The 25,609-nt window shown below is 37.3% G+C and overlaps 1 protein-coding gene across 2 annotated transcripts in view; it reads left to right on the top strand.

Moving 5' to 3' along the window:
• The window catches only part of CAPN7 (calpain 7), a 45,007-nt gene that overhangs the window by 9,330 nt on the left and 10,068 nt on the right, over positions 1–25,609 (top strand). For both annotated transcript variants that reach the window (XM_061167293.1, XM_061167292.1), the window contains exons 5-12: positions 424–624; positions 2,341–2,427; positions 7,641–7,767; positions 8,548–8,633; positions 9,876–9,969; positions 11,701–11,847; positions 13,220–13,326; positions 14,037–14,157. In XM_061167293.1, the coding sequence (XP_061023276.1) occupies positions 424–624; positions 2,341–2,427; positions 7,641–7,767; positions 8,548–8,633; positions 9,876–9,969; positions 11,701–11,847; positions 13,220–13,326; positions 14,037–14,157 (970 nt within the window). The remainder of the gene's footprint in view (positions 1–423; positions 625–2,340; positions 2,428–7,640; positions 7,768–8,547; positions 8,634–9,875; positions 9,970–11,700; positions 11,848–13,219; positions 13,327–14,036; positions 14,158–25,609) is intronic.

The following is a 25,609-nucleotide window of genomic DNA, read 5'->3' as shown; positions in this document are numbered from 1 at the left end:
AGTTTGGAAAAACGCTCCCTCACTTACCCTCTTCCCTGCATTAAGTCAGTAACTTCTGCTGTGCATTCACCTGCGTGGAACGCGTCCAGCCTCATGTCCCACTTTTGATGCAACTGACTTTCCCTGCAAACCTAGAGGGACCTTGAGAGTAGGGATTGTGTTCTCTACATTCATATAGGCCCCTTGCCTTTCGTAGGATCTGATAATGCTGTAAGTGCTAAATTACTGTTTCAGTAAAATGTTTGCAAAAATACCTTACCTCTGGGAGTAGCTTAAGTAGTGAACTATTGACTAGAATGTAAGAATTTTAGATAGTAATTTTACCTTAGGGATGCTTGACTGTTCTCAAAGTAAGCACTGTGTGCTGAAAAGCTTAAATGTGAGGAGAAAAACTAGAATGGTGTTTTTATACCTCTGTTATAGAGCAGAAGCATTGAGTGAGCCTTTAACGAAGCCGTCATGCAAAATCAAGGCAACAAATATAAAGCCAAAGCCACCTCCAACGAGAGCACACTTTCCACTAGGAACTAATCCCTTCCTTGAAAGACCTCAGCCGTTTATAAGTCCGCAGTCATGTGACGCACAGGGGCAGAGATACACAGCAGAAGAAATAGAAGTTCTCAGGTAAGTTGGTTTATGCTTTGTTGTAATGAACAATTTTGTTAACATCAGTGCAGATAAGGTTATGCTCGTTAGGTTTGATGAGTCATACATCTTTGTTGTAATGTGTCATGCTATTATCATGTGACTGTAAATTGTCACACAGTCACAACTTGAAATATTTGAAATCTGTTCTAATGTATTTTAGTATTCACATTTCCTCTAGATGTTTTTTTTTTTTTTTTTCCCTGAAAATCTTAACACTCTTCAAAGTTGAATAATTTTATGGGGCGGAGTAGAACTATGGCGGCCCTTTCGTCACCTCTGCAGCCTTCTGACCAGAGCCCTAATTGCTACCTTGAAACAGCAGTCTAGGCCAGTCAGCAAAGGGCAGCCTTAAGCTTTGAATGCCTTTGTATATTTCTTAAAAGGGTTGCAAAAAAGAAAGCAGAAAGAGCCAGGATATGTGACAGAGACCTCATTGCAAAGCCAAAACTATATACTGTCTGGCCCTTTACAGAAATAGCTTGCCAGCCCCTGGGCTGGGAAGCCAACTCAGTGTCTGGAAGCAGCTTCAGGGGATATTAAAAATGCAAAAGAACAAGATTGTGGGACTCTCTGCTCGCATCCTGAGCCAGCGCGGCTGCTCCTCACTTGGGCTCTGAAAATCAGCCAGCTTAGAGCGGCGTGTGCTGTAAAGTTGCTCTTTCTGTTAATTTCCTGCAGTTGTGGAATGGTTCCTTCCTCTATAGCAGCCGCCTGAGGGCGTTTCTCTCTTTTCCTGCTGAAGATTTTAATTCTGCTTCTAGAAAAAATGGCGCTGCCTGCCTAGGAAAAAATGCTTATGAAACCACACAACACAAAGCAGGAGAAAAAGAGTGGTTTTGGACCTGAGACACAAGTTAATAACTGTCCAGCACTTTGGCTACTCAGCGTCCACTTGTTCCCTTCTACACACGTTTGAAATTCCACACTACTACAGAACAGCTCTGAGTTTCTACTAACAGGACGCAGCTGTCCTTCACACAAGTCAAAAGCTCTCTCCATCTCCAGATGGGGATACACACAAATGTTATATTCATGTGTTAATTAGCCCTCAAATTCACAGTCTCACTGTATATTGTTACATGGAGGCTAAATTGTGAAGTTACTCTGCCACTCCTCCTAAATAAAATGCGGGGAAGGAACTGAAGGAAATAGCTAATATGTACAAATAAACGTGTGACACAAAGTAGGAAGAGAATATACAAAGCTACTACAAGCCACATTTCTTAAATTTGTCAAGAGGCCCTAACTGTTATCTGTGCCTCTTTCTTCGTCACTACCCATTCCTTAGTCTCATAACCAAAAAATATAAAGAATTTATTTCCAAGAATCCTTTGAATCCTCAAATAATTAAGCAACTGCTTTCTTTGTTTAGGCTGAGGTTACAATTTGCTTTGTGTCCTGGGGACAATTTCATTGCCTCTGGTGTAAGCCTATTTTGAGACAGTTGTTTTGTTGTAAAGGATGGTAGTCTCAAAAGAACAACTTTGGGATTAAATTGGATTAATTTTTTTTGGTATTCAACTATTTAATGAAAATTGTATTCAAATAAAGTTATCAACATTACATGAGATTATCAGTTTAATTTTATTACAATAGCATATCTTGTCACTTAAATTTTAAGGAGTTTAAATAAAATTGGTGATTAAGGTTGACTTGAGCATTTACTTTGGATTTCTTTCTTATTTTTTATAGGACAACATCAAAAATAAATGGTATTGAATATGTTCCTTTCATGAGCATTGATCTGAGGGAACGTTTTGCTTATCCAATGCCTTTCTGGTAAGTAAGCACTATTGCAATTCTTACTTTTCAAAATTAATTTCATAATTTTTCAGTACTTTTCCCATCTGCTGAAGTCTAATTAAATCCATAGCCTTGAAATTAAAATTTGTAATAAAAATTCTGATTGGAAAAGCGACGAAGCTCAGGGAAGGAGGTGGGACAACGTGGCAAGAGTGCCTCTGACCTTTTCCTGGGGACAGGACTTGTGGGTCTTCTTTAGTCTAAGGTCATGCTCATAGTGTCTAAACACAGTACCTAGTACCAGAGAAGTAAGCAGTGAGTAAATATTTGTCCATTTTGGGTTGGATCACACAGAAATGCAAGTCAGCCAAGGCATTGAATGGAAAGGTGGAGAACAATGACAGGATTGTTGTTTACTAAGAAGATCCAGTTCAGAAACAGGGTTCATTATGAAAGTGTTAGCATAGCCTTTCAGGACAGTGGCAGCTTATGTCAAGAACCCTAAAATCATTGTTTCAGGACTCCCAGGTTCTAGTCATCCTAAGGAAATTAAAATTGGGCCAAAGATGTCTATCATAAGAGCACTTATCAGAGTGCTTGTTACAGCAAAAAATTATTGAAACAAACTTGGTATCCAGTAATATCGGAGTGATTGAATAATGGCATATTCATATTATTCTGTTACATACTATGCTAGCCATAAAAAAATAACTCTGAAAAATATAGGGGAAATATTTGTAATATATAAAAATTTTAAAAGATAGAAAATTATAAATACATGATATCCAAATTTTATTTTTTTATGTATTTATACATATAAAGAATGAAATGATGTAAAGTGATACATCAAAATGTTTACAATGATTATCTCTGAATAGCAAAATTAGGTGGTTTACTTTTTAAAACATTTTTATTTTTTAAAATTTCTGCCATCAGCATATTTATTATAAGAAAGCATTAGGGAATTAAATGCTTATTGTGTACAGAATACATAAAGACTATAAAAACAGAAGACCTGCTCTCACACTTCTAGTGTTTGTTGTTCTTGGATGGGCAGAAGGTAGATGTCTCAAGGCCAGTAAGTTATCAGCATAAGGTTTTCACTCAGGCACCTGTGTGATGCTAGTGGTTAATCTGGATCTAGGAAATGCTCATATGCAGATGACACCACCCTTATGGCAGAAAGTGAAGAGAAACTAAAAAGCCTCTTGATGAAAGTGAAAGAGGAGAGTGAAAAAGTTGGCTTAAAGCTCAACATTCAGAAAACTAAGATCATGGGATCTGGTCCTATCACTTCATGGCAAATAGATGGGGAAACAGTGGAAACAGTGTCAGACTTTATTTTTGGGGGCTCCAAAATCACTGCAGATGGTGATTGCAGCCATCAAATTAAAAGACACTTACTCCTTGGAAGGAAAGTTATGACCAACCTAGACAGCATATTAAAAAGCAGAGACATTACTTTGCCAACAAAGGTCTGTCTAGTCAAGGCTATGGTTTTTACAGTGGTCATGTACGGATGTGAGAGTTGGACTATAAAGAAAGCTGAGTACCAAAGAATTGATGCTTTTGAACTGTGGTGTTGAAGACTCTTGAGAGTCACTTTGACTGCAAGGAGATCCAACCAGTCCATCCTAAAGGAGATCAGTCCTGGGTATTCATTGGAAGGACTGATGATGAAGCTGAAACTCCAATACTTTGGCCACCTCATACGAAGAGTTGACTCGTTGGAAAAGACCCTGATGCTGGGAGGGATCGGGGGCAGAAGGAGGAGGAGACGACAGGGGAGGAGATGGTTGGATGGCATCACCGACTCGATGGACATGGGTTTGGGTGGACTCTGGGAGTTGGTGATGGACAGGGAGGCCTGGTGTGCTGCGATTCAGGGGTCGCAGAGAGTCTGACGTGACTGAGCGACTGAACTGAACTGAACTGAAGACGCTTATAGCACTAACATTAAGGGCACAGATTCCAGACCCATGCTGTCCAGTGTCGTATCCTGTGTGACACCATGCAAGCTTTCTAAACTGCTTCAGACTTTAAAGTAATAACAGAATCCACCTTCTGGTGTTACTGTGATGATTAAATGAGTTAATGAAATGTAAAGCACTTATAGTGGTGCTTGTTCTCTAGAAAGCACTTTGTAATAAGAATTAACTGTTAGGAAATAACTATCTTGCAGAATACTAAATTATATAATTTAGCTGTACATTTCAAATACTTTAAAAACGTTTGACCTGTGATTTTACTTCAAGAAACCAATTTTAAAAAGTATTTACAGATCTAGTCAAAGATTTATATAAAAGATAGTTAGCAATATTATTATACTTATGAAAATGTAAATCAATTATTCTAGGATGCTCTTAAATGGCAACATCCAAGTAGAGATATAAACTTGTAGTTCCAATCTTTGTGTAACAGATGAAGATAAATCATATTTTTAGTGCTGATACAACAGAATGTCCCTGGAAAGAATTTTATACACTCATGAACAATCAAGTTTTCAAAAAATTAAGTAACACAGGAAAATGCTTACACTGTAATTAAAAATATAACTATCTTATAACTATCCAAACAAAAATATAACTGTCTTACCACAGTTGTTAAAATGTAACTCTTCTAATTACTGTGCCCTTAGCAAAGCTGGGATTTTACGTTGTGTTTGACCCCATGCTCTCTGCTTGTCCTGCACGTGGGAGGGACCCTGAGCGCCGTGAGGACAGAGAGTGCACGCCTACACGGTGTCCCGTGTGGCGGTGCTCAGTGACTACTTACCAAGTTAGTTAAATTTTAAGAAAACTCAAGTAAAATTAAATGCTGTAACTGGCAAGATTTTTCCTTTCTTGTTTTCTGGGTTATTTTACAGTGAGAATAATCAGAAGAAATAGTGACAGTAAACATTTTAAAATTCAAAGATAGCAGACTGATGGCAAAAAGCTCCCCAGTGTATGAATGTTTGGTTAGAAAGACTCAGTCCAGTTCAGCTCAGTCACTCAGGCGGGTCCGACTCTCTGTGACCCATGGACTGCAGCACGCCAGGCCTCCCTGTCTATCACCAACTCCCGGAGTCCACCCAAACCCATGTCCATCGAGTCAGTGATGCCATCCAGCCATCTCATCTTCTGTCGTCCCCTTCTCCTATCCCCAGTCCTTCCCAACATTAGGTTCTTTTCCAATGAGTCAGCTCTTCGCGTGAGGTGGCCAAAGTATTGGAGTTTCAGCTTCAACATCAGTCCTTCCAATGAACACCCAGGACTGATCTCCTTTAGGATGGACTGGTTGGATCTCCTTGCAGTCCAAGGGACTCTCAAGAGTCTTCTCCAACACCACAGTTCAAAAGCATCAATTCTTCGGTGCTCAGCTTTCTTTATAGCCCAACTCTCACATCCGTACATGACCACTGTAAAAACCATAGCCTTGACTAGATGGACCTTTGTTGGCAAAGTAATCTCTGCTTTTTAATATGCTGCCTAGGTTGGTCATAACTTTCCTTCCAAGGAGTAAGAGTCTTTTAATTTGATGGCTACAATCACCATCTGCAGTGATTTTGGAGCCCAAAAAAATAAAGTCAGCCACTGTTTCCACTGTTTCCCCATCTATTTCCCATGAAGTGATGGGACTGGATGCCATGATCTTAGTTTTCTGAATGTTGAGCTTTATTTAATCTTTTTTAGGAAGATTGGGTGACGAATTTTTTTTCTTTTCTGGTCATGTTATAAATTATAAAGTATTTTAAATATTTCAAAGTTCTAAGAAATGAATGTTAAATTTGGTAATTCAGTGGTGACTTTTGAAAGAACAAGTACTAAGGAGTCTTGGATTTACTGAATTATGGTTCATATGGTGGATTAATAATATTGAGTAATGTGTTTATAGATTTGAGTCAGCCTTATTTTTTCTTCTCAAACTTTTGTGATGGCAGTTCTTAAATTCTTCTAAATTCATTCAGCTCACTGTATGTTTCCAGTCAGGTCCTGTTACTACAAAGGTACAAAATGCTGCCTAGAATGCTAGTGGTTCTATGAGATGTATGAGGTGATCATCAAAAAAGTTTGAGAAGTGTTGTATACCATATTATACTCCAAGAGATTTCCAGTAAATACTGGCTTATTAAAGGTTTAGAGGTGTCCTTCCAATGGAAAAAAAGAAAAAATACTTCAGCCAGGAGTTTTCAGATCACACATCACCACAAAACCCTCTTTCTCCTAATGTCTGTCAACATTCTGTTTTTTAAAAAAACATATTTTTTTCAGGTTGCGAATCATTCACCTTATATTAGCCTATAAATCTTTCAAAACCAAAGATTTGTTGCCCTTGCTCTAGAAGCACTTTGAAGAATGGCAGACTTTTGTGCTGTACATTAATTATAGAGAAATACTTCACATATATTCCCTACACATTTTGAGTAGAGAGTAACGGATAAGATGCTGGATTTAGCACCAAAGACCAGGAATCAGATACCCTTTCTTCTGTGTCTTAGCTCAACAGTGTCACAGCTTATTTGATCACTTAAAACTTTTTCTAAAAAATTTGCTCTAATAAGGAATCGTTTTGAAGGTTAAATGAATAAGATATGTAAAATATTTTGTGTGATGCCTAGCACATGTTTCGTGTGTGGGTACGTGCTCAGTCGTGTCTGACTCTTTGTGATGCCATGGATTTGTAGCCTGCCAGGCCCCTCTGTCCATGAAATGCTCCAGGCAAGAATACTGGAGTCGGTTGCCGTTTCCTATTCCAGGGGATATTCTTGACCCAGGTATCAAACCCGCGTCTCTTGCGTCTCCTACGTTGGCAGGCAGATTCTTTACCACTGTTGCCATCTGTGTATTACTCAGTAACTAGGTATTCTCATTATTAGTCCTGCAGAGATGAGTTTGTCAAGAGCCAACATAAAGATCTGTAGCTTCCTTGCTTCTTTTGAATGAATCAAATGGCTCCATTTTATTGAAACTGAATTTCTTGAATATAACCATGCTCAATTTAACTCTTAAAGTATATTCTTAAATATAAAAGAGTTTAGTTGCTCTTCTATTGTCAGTTGTCTACTTTTTTTTTTTTTAATTGGGTTGGATGATCAGATTGAATTCAAGGTCAAGTGTAAAGAACCAAATTTGACCAGAGATGTTTTTTAGAATTCGCTGTATAGCTGTGATCACTATACAAAAAAAAAATTCTCTGGGAAATTTATTCTTGTTTTTAAGTCATTTTTTAAGGTTAATTTTATTATTTAATTTTTATTATCACCTCAGTGATAGATGTGGCAAGTTACCATTATCACCTAAACAAAAAGCTACATTTTCTAAATGGGTACGACCAGAAGACCTCACCAACAATCCTACAATGATTTATACTGTGTCTAGTTTCAGCATAAAGCAGGTAAACATTTATTTTGTATAATTTTATATGAAAAACTAACATCTTAAAGTAATTTGAATATACATTTGCCTTTTTTCTTAGGTTTTTATTTATTCAGATGCATTAGTATGATTGGAAAAATTATTCATCTCACATTTGACTTCGACATACTGAGATATGACTCTTGAACAGTTATAGATTTTTGTGCACCCTATTGATATATGCTTGCAGATGAGAATAACTGAGAATCTGAATATTATGTTTGATGAGAGAATAAATAGAAAAGACAGAAAGGTATTGGGCTTATTTAAAACACTTCGGCAGTAGAACAACTCTGTGACTTGATTGTAGACTTTATTAATGACACATTAGCCCTGAAGTCATAGATTTTTTCACATTAGTATGAAAATAATGCTCCTGAAATACTGTAATTCAAATTTTTTGATGTGTGTATTGATTTTAATTTGTCATTGTAATTAACCAACGTTTTTAAAATGCCTGTAATTTTTTTGTCATTAAATAGTGTAATTCAATTGAATATGTTTTTATTCATGTAAGAATGCATCATGCGTATTTAATTATTCCAAAGTAACTTAATTGAAATGCTTGTTTTTCTGGGGATTTGTATGAACAAAATATGTGTTAGTTGGCACTATGGCATTTCTGTTTTATTGTTTTCCTGTTCAAGCAGCAGTCAAGATATTTAGTATAAAAAGTTAGACTCTGGATGCAATGCTTAAATATTTTGGTAATGTTGAAATTGCATGAGTAAATGAATGTATTAATAATTCTTATTAACAGACAATAGTATCAGATTGTTCATTTGTGGCATCACTGGCTATCAGTGCAGCTTATGAAAGACGATTTAATAAGAAGTTGATTACCAGGTAGGATTTTATATTTGTCCATTTAGCCCTTTTCATGGAATTGTCTCTTAATTGGAAATTAGAAGCTTAGGGTTTGTCTGCACATATCACTTAGAATGTTACGGCCTTTGTGTGTTAAGCAGATGGTTTGTGAATGTGGAAGGATTTGCTAAGACAATCTAAGAACATATGCACATATAGTTAGAATAATATAAATGAAATAAATGAGTGGTCAGATTAAAATCACATTTATAATTTGACTTACTACATAGTAGCCACAAGTCTCATGTGGATATTACATACTTGAAATGAGCTAGTCTGAATTTGGATAGGCTGTAAGTGTAAAATGGATTTTGAAATCCATTTTGATTTTGAAAACTTAACACACAAAAACATATCTATTGGAAAATATCTCAAATTTTTATATCATTTACTGAAACAATGTTTTTAATGGGTTAAATAAGACATTAATATAAAACATTATGTAATACAGCATTATATGGGTCTGTAATATAGTACAACATATATAACATTTTTGTTGGCCAGAACAGTGTACTGAAATGTTACCATGAAATACTTTTTCAATTTTTGGAAGTTTTATTAGCTTAAAGTTATTCATTATAAAAATTAAGCATTATAATTTTTTTGTACAGCTTTTCCTGACTTGTTTTTGTTATGTTAAGTCCTGAAAGAAGAAAGGTAAATAGATACAGACCTTAGTTTGAAATCATTTGCCATCTTGGATAAACAGAGCATGTAAATGAATAGTATGCAGTTTGAAAAAGAAAATTGATACTGATAGTTTCTACAAGTATCTCACTAGATAATTTTGTGTACTTTATCAGTGCTCTGCTAACTTTATCTCTGTGTCAGAGTTATAGTTTCCTTAGTTGTGGTTAACTGAAATGGTCTCTTTATGTTTTAGAGCCAATAGTAGATTATTCTAACTAGTTTAAAATATATCCACTTACTAGAAAATTTATTAGAGGATATAATTAAAAATGAGCATTTTTCAGAATATTATGAAATGTATGCCCTACTGTATGATCTCCTAAGATACTGTCTTCATTTATTTATATTAAATAAAAACTTTGAGGTGAAATTCTTTTTCTATTACAGGTCTATTATAGACAAATATTCTTACATTTATTTTTGTAAAATTACTAAGACAATAGCATATGTCTAAATAAAATTAATATTCTGCATAGTAGTTTATATTGAATATTAATGTTGGTATTTCACCATTTCTTTCCTTTACTAAAGCATAATTTACCCTCAGAATAAGGATGGTGAGCCAGAGTACAATCCTTGTGGAAAGTACATGGTAAAACTTCACCTCAATGGTGTCCCCAGAAAGGTGAATAACGTTTCTCTCCATGTCAACCCCTTCTCTCTTCCCTGCCTTTGAATCTTGAGTAGAGTCATTAAGCAATGTTATTTATGTAAACATTTGAAAAGTCAGTTTAGTTGATTTTGGCTCTGTGATATTATACATGTTACTACCAATAACATCATCAATAATAATTAAAAATAAAAAATCATGACAAGCATAAAGTCTTTTAAAAAATGAATTTGGGAAAATTTATAGAAAGCTCCAAGAAGTAGCATTGAGCTTATGATTGCTTATGCTTAAAATGAATTTTAATCTGGTGGTCATTAGTTACCTTTTTGATTAAAAAGACATCAGACACACTAAGTCCATTAGAACAATTTATGTGTGTAAATCAAGATGTAAGACACCTTTAATATTGTTTTCCTTTGTGAAATAGATACATAGTTTTAAATTGCAAATCTTTCTTTAAGGATTCCGAACCATGTTGTAAGGGCCTTGTTTTGTTAGGATTCTCTAGCTCCTGTCTACTCATTAAGTCTGGGGATCAATGTTAGTATCACTTGGGAATTTGTTGGGCTTCCCAGGTGGTGCTAGAGGTAAAGAACTCTCCTGCCAATGTAGGAGACACAGGAGACATGGGTTCAATGCCTGGGTCGGGAAGATCCGTGGAGGAGGGCATGGCAACCCACTCCAGTATTTTTGCCTGGAGAGTCCCATGGACAGAGGAGCCCGGGTGCTACTGTCCATAGCGTTGCAAAGAGTCGGACACGACTGAAGCGACTTAGCCTTCATGCATACAGGAATTTGTTAGAATTTCTGAACTTGGGCCTCATCCTGGACCTGCTGAATCAGAATGCTCATTTAAACAAGATTCCATACCAATTCTAGTGTGGGAAGCTTAGAATTACTCTCTAATTGAATAAGAATCAAACTTTAGCGTGCACAAAATCGTTTGGAGTGCTTGTTAAAAAAGATTCCTGGGCTCCACCCCCAAAGCATCTGATTCAGTAGGTCTGCAGAAGGGCCAGAATTTGCATATCTAGGTTTCTAGGTGATAGTGGTGGTGATGTTGTCTGAGAACAACCTTTCAGAATGACTGCTCTAGCTGACTTTAAGAACTAAACAATTTCCCATCTAAACAAAATTGTTGAGAATGGTTTTTCTGAACTATAATTTGTAAATAATCTCTGGTTTAAAGAATCTTTGAAAATGCAGTTGCATAGTTTCTCTATTAATAGATCAAAATTCTTTTTATCCTCTTGTTTCCGAAATCACTCTATAATGTGAATTAGAGGCTGCATGTTTGTGGTGATTACTTCTATGCTTCCATATTATTTAAATGTATTTTTTTAGTCATAATGTTTTACTACTAAGTACAGCATGAATCTTTTTGCAGATTTAGGGTACTGTTGTTATTTACCTTAATAGTGAGAGGCCCTTTTATAATTATTTTAGATATAAAGTACATTTCTAGAATCCGTAATAATTTTGTTGGTAGATCCATAACATTTTCCAACCGTTGGCTCAAAGTTAATACCTGAGAGGGAGATCAAATTTTAAACCTTAAGAAAGGCATCACAAAACATTTATAATTGATCAGTTTCCAGAAATATGAAACTACCATTATCTTAGTAATTGACATAGCATACCGTTTATCATGTATTTTATCAGTATAAGAGGTGTGGAAGTTTTTTGATAGAAAAGATTTTAAGATATTTCGTACCACCTAAGGAAATTAATGTTCTCTTTCTCCAGGTGATAATTGATGACCAGTTACCTGTTGATCACAAGGGAGAATTGCTCTGTTCTTATTCTAACAACAAAAGTGAATTATGGGTTTCTCTCATAGAAAAAGCTTACATGAAAGTCATGGGAGGATATGATTTCCCAGGATCCAATTCAGTAAGTAGTAAGATGATCCAGACACAGGCTTATGCTATCTAATATGATTATTCTGAGTTTGAAAGATTATAGATTATGTGTTTGGCTTAAATGAAGACATTATCAGCCCCTGAAAAATATTGATCAATCACTTATTATGGGAGTGCATGTTTTCTTTTGTAAGATTATTTGCACATTGTACAGATTTAGTATTCAGGAAAGCCTATAGTGTATGTGTCTACTTTTCTGGTGGGACACAGGGCCAAATAAATGTAGTGTCCCTTTCCAAAGAAGCCTCTGCAAATCAAATGGGTGAGTCATATTGTCATCCTTGTGTATTTTTTTTTTTTTATTTATAAATTCAGGTTCAAGGAGTTTGGGGTTAGTTTTTCCCAACCTTTAACACAACTTTATCTGTAAAATCAAGGTATCTGCCAGTGTCCTTTAGTTGTCAACTATTGCCCTATGCCAGAAATTATTCAGACTAGCATGACTTTAAATTATAACACTAATCAGCCTGTAGCCTTAGAAAAGGTATTTACCCTTTCTTAGGTTCTTTGCTTGTCTGTAATATGAGGATAATACCCACCTCTCAAGAACTGTAAAGATTAAATGAGGTAGTATACCCAAATCACCTATTTCTTATACCTGGTTAGTGTCCTCACCTAGTACCTGGCCTCCTCCGTCTGCTGGTTCTTATAATGCTACTCAAAGAGTGTATAGGTCATAGTTAAAGGTAGAAGGATGTTAAACTTTCTTCCCAACCTCCGTGTTCAATTGCTCTGTCCTTCAAATGTTTTTAGTTTAGCTTTCTAATCCGTTGCCTGTTGATTTACTGAGTCAGCTTAGAGAGGGAATGAACATAAATGCAACTGTCATCATCATCATCAAAGCAGTTTTTTCTATTAAATGGTTTGAGTTTTCATCATATTTATCAGTAAATGTATTCTGGAAAAGCAGAAGAGATTGTAAGGAAAAGACAGGCTTGTGCTTAAATCCAGATGGGAATTTGAGTTAAGTAAGAGGTTTATTTTTCTGGAGAAGGAAAATGCAGCCCAACCAGTAATAAAAGATTTATTATCCCTGGAGAAGGAAATAGCAACCCAGTCCAGTATTTTTGCCTGGAAAATTCCATGGACCGAGGAGCCTCGTGGTCTATAGTCCGCAGGGTCACAGAGGCGGACACGACTGAGCATACACATACAAGAGATTCATACTGATTTTCCCAACCTTACTTACTACTTACTTACTTACTTACTACTTACTTACTACCTTCTGATTTATTCCTATCAGAATCATCGTGTCAGATGAGTGAGATTTAACAGTTTACCCTGGGGACTTATTTAAGAGCTTGAAAACCACAGTGACAGTGCTGACTGTGTTTATGTTGCAGAACATTGATCTCCATGCCCTGACTGGGTGGATACCAGAAAGGATTGCCATGCATTCAGACAGCCAGACTTTCAGCAAGGATAATTCTTTCCGAATGCTTTACCAAAGGTAAACACTTCTCTCTCTTTTGTACTAAAAGAGGCCATTTAAAAACTTCATGTCTTGTTGAGAATGGATCCTGCAGAGGCTGTCATTTTCAGTTATTAGGGACGTTGTGTTTTTAAAATATTCACTTTATGCACTCGCTCCAGCCAGCCCTCAGTGACTCTTAGAGTTAATCCAGATGGTAGATAATCCAAAACATTTGGATAAAGGAATATTGGAAAGGCTATTTTGTACTTCCTGAGTACTTACCAATTTGAGGGAAGGTGGGAAAAGAGGAGGGTGAGAACATAAATATAGCTTAAGCCTTAAATGGATCATCCATGTGAAGAACTGGAAAACTGTCTTGAAACCAGAAAGCTCAGTGATTTGATAAATAAAATGATATGGCTTTGGGAGAATGCATTTGGTATTTCCCATCTTCACCTTTATTTGTAAATCATTTGAAAATTTAGCATTTATTTTTCTTCATTGATAGGTTTCTGAGAATTAGTTTGTCTAAAACAGGGAGGGAAAACAAATAAATGTGATAGTTTTTTCTGATTTGCTGTAAAATAAAATGTACTTCACTGGTGGGTGTTGAGAATAGCCTGTATTAGAAAAGATTTCCACTTTGTGGAAATTTTCATGTAAACCACAAGACGAAAGGAAGGATGGTGTAATCTGAGATACAGATGTGTTTACCTTTGGTTATTGATCTGTTGGGTCCATTCCAGATTTCACAAAGGAGATGTCCTCATCACTGCATCCACTGGAGTGATGACCGAGGCTGAAGGCGAGAAGTGGGGCCTGGTCCCCACACACGCGTACGCTGTGCTGGACATCAGAGAATTCAAGGTTCTGCCTCACATTTCATTTCCCTTGCTTTTCTCTTTTGCTAGTAAAACATTGCAAGCATTCCAAATAACATATGAGCTTTTTAAATACGGATAAGTCAAGATTTAGACCAAGTTTGAAAACCATTCTACCTATTAAATGACTTGACTACCACTGGAGATTATGAATAAAAAGGTGGGAAATGTAACGACAGTGGATACAGATATTGACAATGGAACAGGGACGTTGTATGCCTCTTTTTTTTTTTTCCCATAAAAGTAGTAGGGTTGAGGTGAACACAAGTCCCTCAAGGTTCTGGGCTGTCTGTTGGCTTTGGAGCTCAGTCACAATGTCAGACTGTAGAGCATTCAGTGAATACTTGTGCACAGAGAAAAAATAAGAGGATACCTATGAATAAGAAACATGCAAGTGGATTTGCAAGTGTCTTCCTAGCAGCCCTTGCATGCTGTGAGCCCTTGTTTCAGACCCTTTCTCTGTGTTCTGATATTGGCACGTTGACTTTATTACTTCTCGTGTTACTGGTTAGTTATTTTTCACTGAAAAATATGTCTGTACAATGGATTAGAAAATATAAAAGTCATTAAGGAAAGAGCTCTCTTTCCCTCATGGTATAGAAACTAAGCTGTTTAGTTACTAAAAAGTTTAACTAGCTGTATATTCCAGTCTTCCTGCTTAAACTTACAGAAAGAAGTAGTGATCAATCACCAAGAACAGGGTACTACTGTGTATTTAAATTGATTTTCTTATGTGGCACATGGAACTGTATGAATTATGAAGGCAATAGGGATGTGCTGCAACATTTACAAATTTATAGTCTTAAAGCCACTATTATGCCACTAACCATTCTGTATAGAATTGTCTCTCCCTTTAAAAGTGGCATAAAAATTGACTGTATAAAGCAAAAAAATAAAAAAATTTATGTGAGATTAAATAAACTGAGATATCTGTGTTTGTTCAGGAATGTATTTTGCCACAAAAACCAAGTAAAACATTGAGAATAACAGTTGATATTATTTAATAATAATTTTACTGTTAGAATATCCTTTGAGATAGTTGTTAATGAATATGTCTGGCAAGAGATTTAAATTTAGACAATGAAACAGTATGAAAGTAAGCTTGAATGTGAGGAAAATTTCTGTAAAGATACATCATTTATTTCAAGAAATAAGTATTTGTTCTGATTGTTTAAGAGAAACTGGAAAAATAACATATTTAAGAGAAAAATAGGTACCTGTGGTTTGACTTGAAAACAAAGCATTAAAAAATTACTAAATTTCAGTGAAGTAAGCTTCTCAAATAATAACCTTGTTAAGAATCAGTAGCATTATTCACATAGTATCAGTTTGATGTGTCAGTTATTGTGTAGTGATTAAGGTTGCTTGTTTTTTTTTTATACTTTATTTTAAATTGAGGTGTGACAGATGTGCAGTCCTGCGTTGTGAACGGCATGGTGATGTGATAGTTCCGTACATAACAAAATAGTCACCGCAGTCAGTCACCATCTGTCACCATACGAAGTTATCCCAGTATTATTGACTGCATTCCCAGTGCTGATGGAGTAGGAAATGGCAACCCACTTCAGTATTCTTGCCTGGAGAATCCCATGGATGGAGGAGCCTGGTGGGCTACAGTCCACGGGTCGCAAAGAGTCAGATACGACTGAGCGACTTCACTTTCCCAGCGCTGAACATTTCATCCCCATTGCCTGTTTATTTTGTAGCTGGCAGTTTGCCTTTTTATCTCCCTCGCCTATTTTACTCACAGTCCCCCCACCCCATCCCACTCAGGCAACCACCTATTTTTTTTCTGTATGTGTGAATCTGTTATTGTTTGCTGATTTGTTTTGGTTTTTAGATTCCACACATAATTGAAATCATATGGTATTTTTCTTTCTCTAACAGTTTCACTTAGCATAATACATATTCCCCAGGATCCGTGACAAATGGCAAGATTTCATTCTTTTTTAATATACAACATTTCATTGTATATATGTATACCAGTTTTGTTTTATTTTTATCCATTCATCCATCAATGGACACTTAAGTTGCTTCCGTATTTTGGCTCTTGTATATAATGTTGCAGTGAACATTGGTGTGCATATGTGTTTTTCAGATTAGTGTTTTTATTTTTCTATGGACAAATTCCCAGAAGTGAAATTGCTTGATCATATGGCAGTTGTGTTTTTAATTTTTTTAGGGGTCACCGTACTGTTTTCATAATGCCTACACCCAGTTTACATTCCCACCAAAAGTGCATTTATTTACATCCTTGCCAACATTTGTTATTTGTTGTCTTTTTTACTGTAGCTGTTCTGACAGGTGTAAAGTGATATCCCATTGTGGTTTGCATTTACATTTTCCTGATTAGTGATGTTGAGTATCTTTTCATATATGTGTTGGCCATCTGTCTATCATCTTTGGACAAAATGAATGTGCAAGTCCTTTGCCCAGTTTTTAAATTAGGTTCTATTTTTCTCATGTTGAGCTGTATGAATTCTTTGTATGTTTTGGATATTATCCCCTCATCAGATATATTATTTGCAAATATTTTCTCCCATTCAGTAGGTGGCCTTTTCATTTTGTTGATAATTTCCTTCACCTTAGAAAGTTTTATAGTTTGATGTAACATTATTTGTTTGTTTTTGCTTTTGTTTCCCTTGCCTGAGGACACAGATTAAAAAATACTTCTAAGGACCATACTGCTTATGTCTTCTGTCTTCCTCTGGGAGTTTCAGGACTTACATTTAAGTCTTTAAATCCATTTTGAGTTTATTTTTGTATATGGTGTAAGATATTGTTCCTGTTCCTCTTTTTAACGTGTAACTGTCCAGGTTTCCTAACACTATTTATTGAAGAAACTTTTTTTCCCTATCTGTATTTTTGGCTCCTTTATCATAAATTAGTTATGATATAAGTATGGGTTTATTTCTGGGCTCTGTACTGTTCCATTGATATATGTGCCTGTTTTTGTGCCAGTACCATATTGTTTTGATTACTGTAGCTTTGTAGTACAGTTTGAAATCAGAATTGTGAGACTTCATAGCTTTGCTTTTCTTTCTCAAGATTGTTTTGGCCATTTGGGGTCTTTTATGTTTCTGTACAAGTTTTAGTTATTTGTTCTAGGTCTGGGAGAATTGTCTTTGGTATTTCAACAGGGATCGTAGTGAATCTGTAGATTGCGTTGGGTTGTATGGTCATTTTAACAACATTAATTCTTCAGTCCATGAACCTGATACAGCTTTCCATTTGTTTGTGTCATCTTTAATTTCTTGCATCAGTGTCTGAGTTTTCAGAGTGTAGATCTTCCACTTCCTTGGTTATTTTTTTTCCTCGATATTTTATTTTCGTTACAATTGGAAATGAAGCTATTTTCTTAATTTCTCTGATCATTGTTAGTGTATAGAAGCATAACAGATTCCTGTATATTAATTTTGTATCCCGTAGCTTTACCAAATTCATTTAGTAGTTCTAATAGTTTTTTGGTGGCATCTTCGGGATTTTCTGTGTATAGTATCATGTCTTGTGCAAACAGTGACAGTTCTGTTTCTTACTTAACAATTTGGATTCCCTTTATTTATTTTGCTTGTCTAATTGTTGTGGCTAGGGCTTTGAATAAAAGTGGCAGTATCTTGTCTTGTTCCTGATCTTAGAGGGAATGTTTTTGGTTTTTCACTGTTGAGTGGGAAGTTAGCTGTGGGCTTGTCGTATACGGCCTTTGTTATGTTATGGCCCCTCTGTACCCACTATGTTGAGAGTTTTTATCATAAACAGATGCTGAATTTTGTTAAAGCTTCTTCTGCCTCTGTGGAAATGACCATATGATTTTTATTCTTCAGTTTGTTAATGTGGTGTTACCCCTTGATTGATTTGCAAATGTTGAATCGTCCTTGCATCCATGGGATAAATCCCACTTGATCATGGTGTGTTCCCTATTAATGTATTGTTGAGTTTGGTTTGCTAATATTTTGTTGAGGATTTTTGCATCTTATGTTCATCAGTGATAGTGGCCTGTGATTTTCTTTTCTTGTAGTATTTTTAGTTTTGGTATAAAAAATGCTGGTCTTTGAGAATAAGTTTGGACACATTCTTTCATTTTCAGCTCTTTGGAATACTTTGAGAAAGATAGATGTTCATTCTTCTTTAAACATTCAATAGAATTCACCCAAAAACTATCTGGTCCTGGACCTTGTTTGTTGAGAGTTTGTAAATTACTGGTTCAACTTCATCACTGGTAGTTGATTGATTCATGTCTGGTAGTTGATTGGTTCATGTCTTGTGTTTCTTCCTGATTCCGTCTTGAGAGATTGTGCGTTTCTAGGAATTTATCCATTTCTTCCAGCTTGTCCATTTTACTGGTGTATAGTTGTTTGTTGTAACTTCTTATGATCATTTGTACTTCTGTGATGTCAGTTGTAACTTCCTTCTTATTTCTTATTTGACTTATTTGGGCTCTCTTTCTTGATTAGTTTAATTAAAAATTTGTCAATTTTGTTTATATTTTCAACAAACCAGGTCTTAGTTTCACTTTTCTTTTTTCTTTTTTTTTTTAGTTTCTATTTCATTTATTTCTGCTCTGATCTTTATGATTTCTTTCCTTCTACTAACTTTGGGTTTTGTTTGTTTGTTTTTCCTAGCTCCTTTAGGTATGAAGTTAGGTGTTTGAGATTTTTCTTTATTTCTGAGGTAGTCTTATATCACTATAAACTTCCCTTTTAGAATTGCCTTTGCTGCATCCCATAGATTGTGATTGTTGTGTCTCCATTTTTATTTACCTCAGGATATTTTTAAATTTCCTCTTTGACTTCTTCAGTGACCTATTAGTTGTTTAGTTGCAGATTGCTTAGCTTTTATGTGTTTGTGGTTTTTGCAGTTCTTTCTTGTGGTTGATTTCTAGTCATAGATTCTTGTGGTCAGAAAAGATGTTTGATGTGGTTTCAGTCTTTTTAAATTTATTGAGACTTGTTTTGAGGCCTGGTGTGTGATTTGTCTTGCAGAATGTTGTATGTGCATTTGAAAAGGATGTGTATTCTACTGTTTTTGGATGGGATGCTTTGTAGATATCTATTAAGTCCATTGGGTCTAATGTGTAATATAAGTGATTTTCTTAATGATGATTTTTCTGCCTAGGTGATTTATCCATTGATACAAGTGGCATGTTACTTCCTCCTAGTAATACTGTGTTACTGTTCATTTTTCCCATTATGTCTGTTAATATTTGCTTTATGTATTTGGGTGCTCTTAGGTTGGATGCATATATATTTAAAATTGTATCTTTTCCTTGGATTGACCCTTTTAAAATTATGTAATGCTTTTCATTGTCTGTTATTACAGTCTTTGTTTTAAACTCTATTTTGTCTGATACAAAGTACTGCTATCCCAGCTTTCTTTTTGTTTCCATTTACATGGAATACCTTTTTCCATACCCTCACTTGGAGTCTGTGTGTGTCTTTAGATCTGAACTGAGTCTCTGTACAGGCAGCACTTAATATGGGTCTTGTTGTCTTTATTTTTTTATTATTTATTTTTATTATTTTCTTTATCCACTGTATGTCTTCTGATTTAGTCTGTTTACATTTAAAGTAATTATTGATAGGCATTTGTTCATCGTTTAGGGTTATTTTTGTAGTTTTTTTGGTTCCTTTCTTCTTTTGTTCTCTTTCATTGTGATTGATTACTGTCTTTAGTGTTATGTTTGGATTCTTTCCTTGTCCTTTCTGTGTGTATCTATTAGAGGGTTTTGATTTGTGGTTACCGTGAGGTTTGTGTGCTGTAAGCTGTGCTCAAACGCTCAGTCGTGTCTGACTCTTTGTGACCCCATGGACTGTAGCCTGCCAGGCTCTTCTGTCCATGGGACTCTCCTGGCAAAAATACCATAGTGGGGTCCCATTTCCTCCTCCAGGGGATCTTCCTGACCCAGGGATTGAACCCATATGTCTCATGTCTCCTGAATTGACAAGCAGATTCTTTACCACTAGCGCCACCTGGGAAGCCCCAAGGTGTGCGTATAACAATACATACACATGTGTGTGTGTATACATATATTTATATATGATTATTTTAAGTTCACATCCTTTTAAGTTCAAATGCATTCTAACAACTATGCATTTTTACTGACACTGTCCACATTTCATGTTTCTGGTATCATATTTGACATCTTTTTGTTTTATGTATCCCTTCAGTTCAGTCGCTTAGTTGTGTCTGACTCTGTGACCCCATGGACTGCAGCATGCCAGACTTCGCTGTCCATCACCAGCTCCGGGAGCTTGCTCAAACTCATGTGATGAGTCAGTGATGCCATCCAATCATCTCACCCTCTGTCGTCCCCTTCTCCTCCTGCCTTCAGTGTCCCAGCATCAGGGTCTTTTCCAATGAGTCAGTTCTTCGCATCAGGTGGCCAAAGTATTGGAGCCTCAGCTTTGGAATCAGTCCTTCCAATGAATATTCAGGACTGATTTCCTTTAGGATGGACTGTTTGGATCTCCTTGCAGTCCAAGGGACCCTTAAGAGTCTTCTCAAACACTACAGTTCAAAAGCATCAATTTTTTGGCGCTCAGCTTTCTTTATAGTCCAATACTCACATCCATACCTGACCACTGGAAAAACCATAGCTTTGACTAGACAGACCTTTGTTGGCATGTATGTACCTTTACCATACTTTTATGTATGTATCCCTTAACCGTACATATTGTGGATATAGATGATTTTACTGCTATTGTTTATTAACCTTTCTACTAGCTTTCTCAGTAATTTATCTACTGGCTTTACTCTGTGTAGTGTGTGTGTGTGTGTGTGCATGCACGCATGCGTGAATTGTTCAGCCATGTCCGACTCTTTGTGATGCCATGGACTGTAGCCCGCTGGGCTCCCGTGTCCGTGGGATTCTCCAGGCAGGGTTGCTGGAGTGGGTTGCCATTTCCTTCTCCTGGGGGATCTTCCCAACCCAGGGATCGAACCCTGGTCTCCTGCATTGCAGGCAGATTCTTTCCCATCTGAGCCACCAGGGAAGCCCCCTTTATTGTATACCTACATTTACCAATAAGATTTTTCCTTTTGTAATTTTCTAATTTCTAATTGTGGCCTTTTCTTTTTCACTCAGAGATGTGCTTAGAGATGTAAAGTGGGTTTAGTAGTGCCAAACTCTTAGCTTTTGTTTATCTGTGAAACTGTCTTATCTTTTCCTCAAATCTAAATGATAACCTTACTTGGTAGAGTATTCTTGGCTATAGGCTTTTTTCCCTTTCAGTACTTTTAATATATTGTGCCTTTCCCTTCTGACCTGCAAGGTTTATGCTACGAAGTCAGCTGATGGTCGTATAGGAATCTCCTTGCTCTTCTCTTTTGACTTTAAGATTTTAACAGTTTTTCCTATTTTAATTGCAGTGTATCTTGGTGTGGACCTTTTTGGGATCATCTTGTTTGGGACTTTCTGAGCTTCCTGCACCTGAATGTCTGTTTTCTTCCCCAGACTCGGGAAGTGTTTCAGCTATTATTTCTTCATTTAAGTTCTCTACCCCTTTCTCTATTCTCCTTCTCAGACCCCTGTGATGTGAATGTTAGGTCAATATGTTTGATGTTGTCCCAGAAGTCTCTGAAAGTATCCTCATTTTTTAAAATGCTTTTCTTTCTTCAACTAGGGTGGTTTCCACTTCTCTGTCTTCCATCTCAGCGATTCATTCCTCTGTATCATCTAATCTAGCTTTGATTACTTCTAGTGTGTATTTTTTATTTCCACTATTGTATTCCTCAGCTGTTTATTTCTTCTTTGCCTTTTCTAACTATTTATTAAACATCTCACTGTGTTCATGCATTCTCCTGAATTCTTTGAACATCTTAATGATCATTACCTTGAACTCTCTATCGGGTAGATTGCTTAGTTCTTCTTCTGGGGTTTCTTTGTTCCTTCATTGGGGACATTTTCTTCTTTTGCCTCTTTCTGCCTCGTTTTGTTTTTATTTTTTTGTATTAACTATGTCACTTGTGTTTCTTGGTCTTGGAGAAGTGGAGATGTCCTTGTGGAGGAGACGTACTGTGTGCCCAGCGGCACACCCCTCCACTCACCCAAGCTCTGTGCCCGAGAGGTGCCCTGCACGTGTTACATGGGCCCCTCTGTGGGGCTGACCACTGCGAGCCCAGTTGGACGCCAGGCCCTGCCTCACGCATAGGCTGCCAGCCACGGGTGTGCACAGTCAGGTCCCAGAACAGCTGTCTGAGCAGCCCAGGGGGAGTGCCTAGAGCTGGTGTTGGCCTGCTGATGGGTCGGGCTGTGTCCCAAGATTAAGGCACTTCAGAGCGTGTGAAGGTGGAGTGAAGTGTGGCCTGGTGATGGGTTTCTTCACTGTGATAATGCTCACATTCACGTCAAAATTCTATGAAAGTTACTGAGCAGAAACAAAACCAGCCTGAGCAGGTTTCTCACACCATGGAATTGGCGCCGGTTTCCTTCTGAAAGGTTGCTGCTGCGAGCCGTGTGTCATGCCAGTACTTGTGATCTGCGGAGGAGAGGATTTCCATCCGAGTTCAGAGATGAAGCGTGACTACTTGGAGCTTCTTGTGTAGCAGAGTTTTATTAAAGTATAACAGAGGCAGAGAAAGCTTCTGACAGACATCAGAAGGGGACAGAAAGCGTGCCCCCTTGCTAGTTGTTAGCAAGGTGTTTTATGTCTCTTAGCAAGCCATTTATCAGATAAGAGAGACACCTCAAGGCTGAGGGAGTTTCACCAGGTCCCGCTCCCACAGTAGGCGTTTTTGAGATAGGATGGCAGAGGTGTGTCATCCCCCAGCCATCAATCAATTGACAGGAATACTGGCTTATTGAGCCATTATCAGCCCAAGTTTGAGAAAAAGAAAAAAGTTAGTCTTAGGCGGAACTATCTTGAAGAAAGGCAATTTCCAAAGCAAATACATAGTTTCATTAACATAGTTTAAGAAAAACATTTCCATGAGGAAAACATTGGTTAGCTCAAGGCAGAACCAGGTGTCCTCAACACACAATTAAAAGACGCCTCTTTTAATTTTCATCTGCCACTTGGGAACCTCTGGCTTTCTTGCCTGTTACCCTCTCCCTTTTCTTTATGTGATCTCTTTGTAGTCAGGGTTGATCTTGCCCTAAACGCTTCTTCATCTGTGTTAAAATTTACAAGGGTTTCTTTATTATCTTCGGGTACAGATTTGAAGAATTTCCTGGGTTCATCATTTGTGCTATCAGTTTTGAGATACCTTTTCTATTTCAAAATATTTCCATATTGATCTATTCAGGCTTTTTTGTCTAGAACTCTTTCATACAGAGTTGCCTCATCTTTGACTAAAACTACTCCTAATCTTATATCATTTGTGACTTTCTTTACTTAGTGATGTTTTCTTATTAATACTTGAGTGAAAGTGTTATCCTTTTGTTTGACTGCCTCAAACCTCTCTTGTATTTTATAGTCTTCACTTTAGTCTCAGTTATTCTTGTTTGAGTAATTTTTTTTGTCTACTTGGGTTAATATTCCATAGTCTGTTTTGATGATACATCTCCATTTTAAGCTGCTGTCTTTAAATTCAGACAAATCTTACCAAGGGATCCCTGAGGCTGTCCAAGGCTTTTTCTTTGTTGCCACTTGGAACTAACTGCACATGGAATGTTTCATCATAAACCTGATTATTTTTTTTAGTTCTCTAGCATTTATTGCCCCATTCAGGTCCCTCTGAATTGCTGGTTTTCTCTCCAGACACAATTTGCAGCCATGTCTTCATGCCCTTGAATGCTAGTGATACCTGGAACCTTCCTCTGAAAAGCTTAGCAGCAATTCTTCTTTATACTTTTTACTCCTTTATACTCCTTACGTTAAGGAGTGATGAAGTCCTGAAATAAAGAGATGTTCTGCTCATGTAGAAATAAGTTTCATGAATTAGAAAGGAATTTAGTATTTGTTGGTTGATGTGTGGCAGGGGCAGGGTGAGGCACAAGTGATACATAAGAGACTGAGAACAGAAATTGTGTTGATGAGCATCTCGGGAATATGGCCTTAGAGAATTAAGTCTGATTTATGTCCAAAAATCACATCTACTCCAGTCCATAATTTGCCACATTTAAAATAGCAAAGAAATGTGTGTGTGTGTGTGTTTTTAATATCTTCCAAATTGTTTGGTTTGTGACATCATTAGAAAAAGAATGCAGGTTTCTAAGTTGATTTGTTGAAATAAGACAAATCTTTTGGATTTACAAGCTCTTTTATTTTTCTGAGTCAATATGATCTACTCTGTAGACACACCCAATATTTATTGTGCATATATGGTGTTCTATAAACTCAGTAGAGACTTCTGAAACAGGATAATAATGTTAACCATTTCAAGGATTTTATAGTCGCATTGGGGAGACGAGGCTCCTGCATTAGAAGTAGGAAATGATGTAAGATAGGATATTGCTCGTTGTAAACTAACGTAATACAGATTGTTAGTCCTGTGAACTTTAAAGGAGAGCTAGTAATTAAAATGAAAAGGGGCTTCCCTGGTGGGCTCAGTAGTAAAGAATCCGCCTGCCAGTACAGGAGACGCAGGTTTGATCCCTGGTCTGGGAAGACTCTGCATGCCACGGGGCAACTAACTCCTGCCCCGCAACTACTGAACTTGTGCTGTGGAGCCTGGATACCGCGACTGCTGAGCCCACCCACTACAACTGCTGCAGCCCGCAGGCTACAGAGCTGGTGCTCCGCACCAAGGGAGGCCTCCACCGTGAGAAGCCCGTGCAGTGCAGCTAGAGAGTAGCCCCCCCTGCCACAACTGGGGAGGCCTGTGTGCAGTGTCTGGTTACTGAGTGCTGGGGAATATGCCTGTGTCCCCCAGTCAGTCTTCACGGCAGCTCAGAGAGCGCAGTGACCAACTCGGGCCCGTAGAGCTGACATTCGGTACCATTTCATTCTGCCGCCAAAGTCCGTGTGCTCTTCACTGCTCCAGTCTTCACTGAGAGACAGTCAGTGGAGGAAGGTGCTACAGAGCATCTCAGAGAAGAGGGGACCAGAGGGAGCCTTCCAGGAGCAGGGGCAGGATGAGCACAGGCATTCGGAGGGGAAACCAGTGAGGGTCGTTCATGGGGCTGAGAGAGACAGGACCAGCTAGAGCCAGATATGGGGATATGGTACTTAAGATGGTGAGGCCAGAGTAGAGGAGGCTTTGAGAGGACAGGAAATACCTAACGCTCTAGGGCAGCCTGGCCCAGAGGCACTTCCTGCCAGGATGAAAATGCTCTGTGCCTGTGCTGTGCAGTGATCTAGCTCCTAGGACACTTGGTCCTTAAACTCTTGAAATGTGACTACTGCCACTAAGGAGCTGATTTGTAAACTTAATTATATATAACCACGTGTGAGTAGTGATTACATGTGCATAGCGTAGCTCTAAGGATAGGTAGACGTTTACAGTTTTTGATCGGATATAGAACTCAGGCAAGTGCTGATTAAAGAATAGTAATTTCAGAT

The sequence above is a fragment of the Dama dama genome, chromosome 19 (genome assembly GCF_033118175.1).
Source record: "Dama dama isolate Ldn47 chromosome 19, ASM3311817v1, whole genome shotgun sequence".
NCBI classification, from domain to species: Eukaryota; Metazoa; Chordata; class Mammalia; order Artiodactyla; family Cervidae; genus Dama; species Dama dama.
This window is presented reverse-complemented; position numbering and strand designations above follow the sequence as displayed.